We start from the raw sequence: 1,923 nt of genomic DNA on the forward strand, positions 1-1,923 counted from the left end.
TTGTACAGGTTATCTAGCACATCAACTGTACAATTAAGAGTTAAACTCTCTCCCAGTGATCTACCAGTAGTAGTAGTGAATATGATATTAGGAACAGGAATAGCTATAAAATTAAATACACATCTTAATCAATGATTTATATTAAAGCATGTTACCTGGTATAGTAGCAATGTATTCATCAGTAGCACTACTTGATATTATTAATGGATTATTAGCACTATCTTTGACTGTAGCAGTACATGTATAGTTACCAGCATCAGAGAAATTGAGTGGTTGAAAGGTAAGAGCACCAGTAGTTCCAATCTGAACTGCTATTACTCTGGAATTGTTCTCAAATGATACTTGAGCACCATCTTTGAAGAGAGTAAATGAGACATTAGGATTAGTAGGTAAAGGAGGAGTGAAAACAATAGAACAGTTAACAGTTCTAATAGTTCCACGAATAAAAGGAGAATTACCATCAGGAAATATAGATACTTGTGGTAATGGTACTGAAACATAGAAGAACAAATTGAAATACATGTACATTTAACAATAAATTCAACTTACTTTTTATGCCAACAGTTGTATTAGCAAAACCATTTCCATAAAGTAGATCAACACCTCTATCAATAGTAAGCCTAGCTTGGCAAGTATATACTCCAATATCTGAATAGTCCAGTAAATTAAATATCAAATTGTATCCTTGTACAGTATCAGAAATAGTTATTAAATTAAAACTTATTCCATTTCCTTCTGTCAGTTCATTTCCACTGCCATCAAGCCATGTTATATTGAGATCTCCAGCTGCTATTGTGACAGTACAGTTTAATGAATACAACTGACCAGCAAACACAGGTTGACTTGAAAATATGGACACAATAGGATTAGCTAGGATGGAATTGAAATAAACAAACATTTACTTACACATGTACATACTTAATGTCTGAAGTCTATGCATAATGCTTGCTGTTTCAGTTGTTGGTACATCAGGAATACTAAGAGTAGCTACACAAGTATAATCATCTCTTTCATGAGTAGAAGCATTAAGAGAACTGAATGATAATGTGGCCATAGACCCACTATTAGTAACAGTGACTCCTTCCAGTGTATCATTAGTAAACACAGTACCATTAAGGAGCCATTGAACACTAACAGTAGCAATACTTGATACATTAGCTGGTGCAGTTCCAGTACACACTAACTGGAATGAATCTCCTGTTACTGGAATACCAACATCATTGAAAGAAATCATTGGTAGTGGTACAACTAGGAGAAAAATAATCATAGCAATTATTACGCATACAACAGGTCTATAATATGCATGCATGCAATTACAATATTAAAACTTACTTTCAACAATAACAGTAGAATTAGTTGCTCTAGCAGTAGTTGGTACTATTAGTTCATTCACATCACTAGCAAGTTTAACACTAGCAGTACAATAGTAATCAGTTCCATTATCTGATAGAGATGCAGTGAATGTTAAACTACTTTCAAAATTAGCTGAGTTGATCATTCTAGTACTCATGTCGTGTCGAGTATCATTCATTGTAATGAGTCCATTAGGTCCAAACCAACTAATGTTAACAGTTTGATTAACATCCAGTGGAGTAATAGTGACAATACACAATAACTGAATGTCATTGCTCTCAAAAATACGTCCTGTTGTATTGAGGCTAGTTGTGACCACAGGGGTAGGTACTATCATTGTATGAACAAAAACATAACTATAGTGTAAATTATTAAATACTTACGTTGTACAGATATAGTATAGTTTGATGTTAAGATAATAGTATCAGTACTATCAATCAATGAAGCTCCACAAACATATTCTCCCACTTGTGATGCTTGCAATGAAAAGAAATTAAGAGTAAGTGTATATACAACACTATCATTAACTGATATCATTGTAGGCTCTAAACTATTCAAAACTATGTCTCC

General features: G+C 33.3%; 1 protein-coding gene across 1 annotated transcript in view; it reads right to left on the minus strand.

Annotated features, from left to right (window-relative positions):
- The window catches only part of LOC105314694 (uncharacterized), a 4,541-nt gene extending 2,632 nt beyond the window's left edge, over positions 1 to 1,909 (minus strand). The window contains exons 1-6 of the mRNA XM_020003438.1: positions 1,737 to 1,909; positions 1,333 to 1,683; positions 919 to 1,248; positions 550 to 870; positions 156 to 491; positions 7 to 103 (exon numbers count right to left, since the gene is read on the minus strand). Coding sequence (XP_019858997.1) covers positions 7 to 103; positions 156 to 491; positions 550 to 870; positions 919 to 1,248; positions 1,333 to 1,683; positions 1,737 to 1,890 — 1,589 coding nt within the window. The 5' untranslated portion in view covers positions 1,891 to 1,909. The remainder of the gene's footprint in view (positions 1 to 6; positions 104 to 155; positions 492 to 549; positions 871 to 918; positions 1,249 to 1,332; positions 1,684 to 1,736) is intronic.
- Positions 1,910 to 1,923: the final 14 nt, after the last annotated feature.

This window comes from Amphimedon queenslandica, unplaced genomic scaffold (genome assembly GCF_000090795.2).
Source record: "Amphimedon queenslandica unplaced genomic scaffold, v1.1 AMPQUscaffold_12656, whole genome shotgun sequence".
NCBI lineage: Eukaryota > Metazoa > Porifera > Demospongiae > Haplosclerida > Niphatidae > Amphimedon > Amphimedon queenslandica.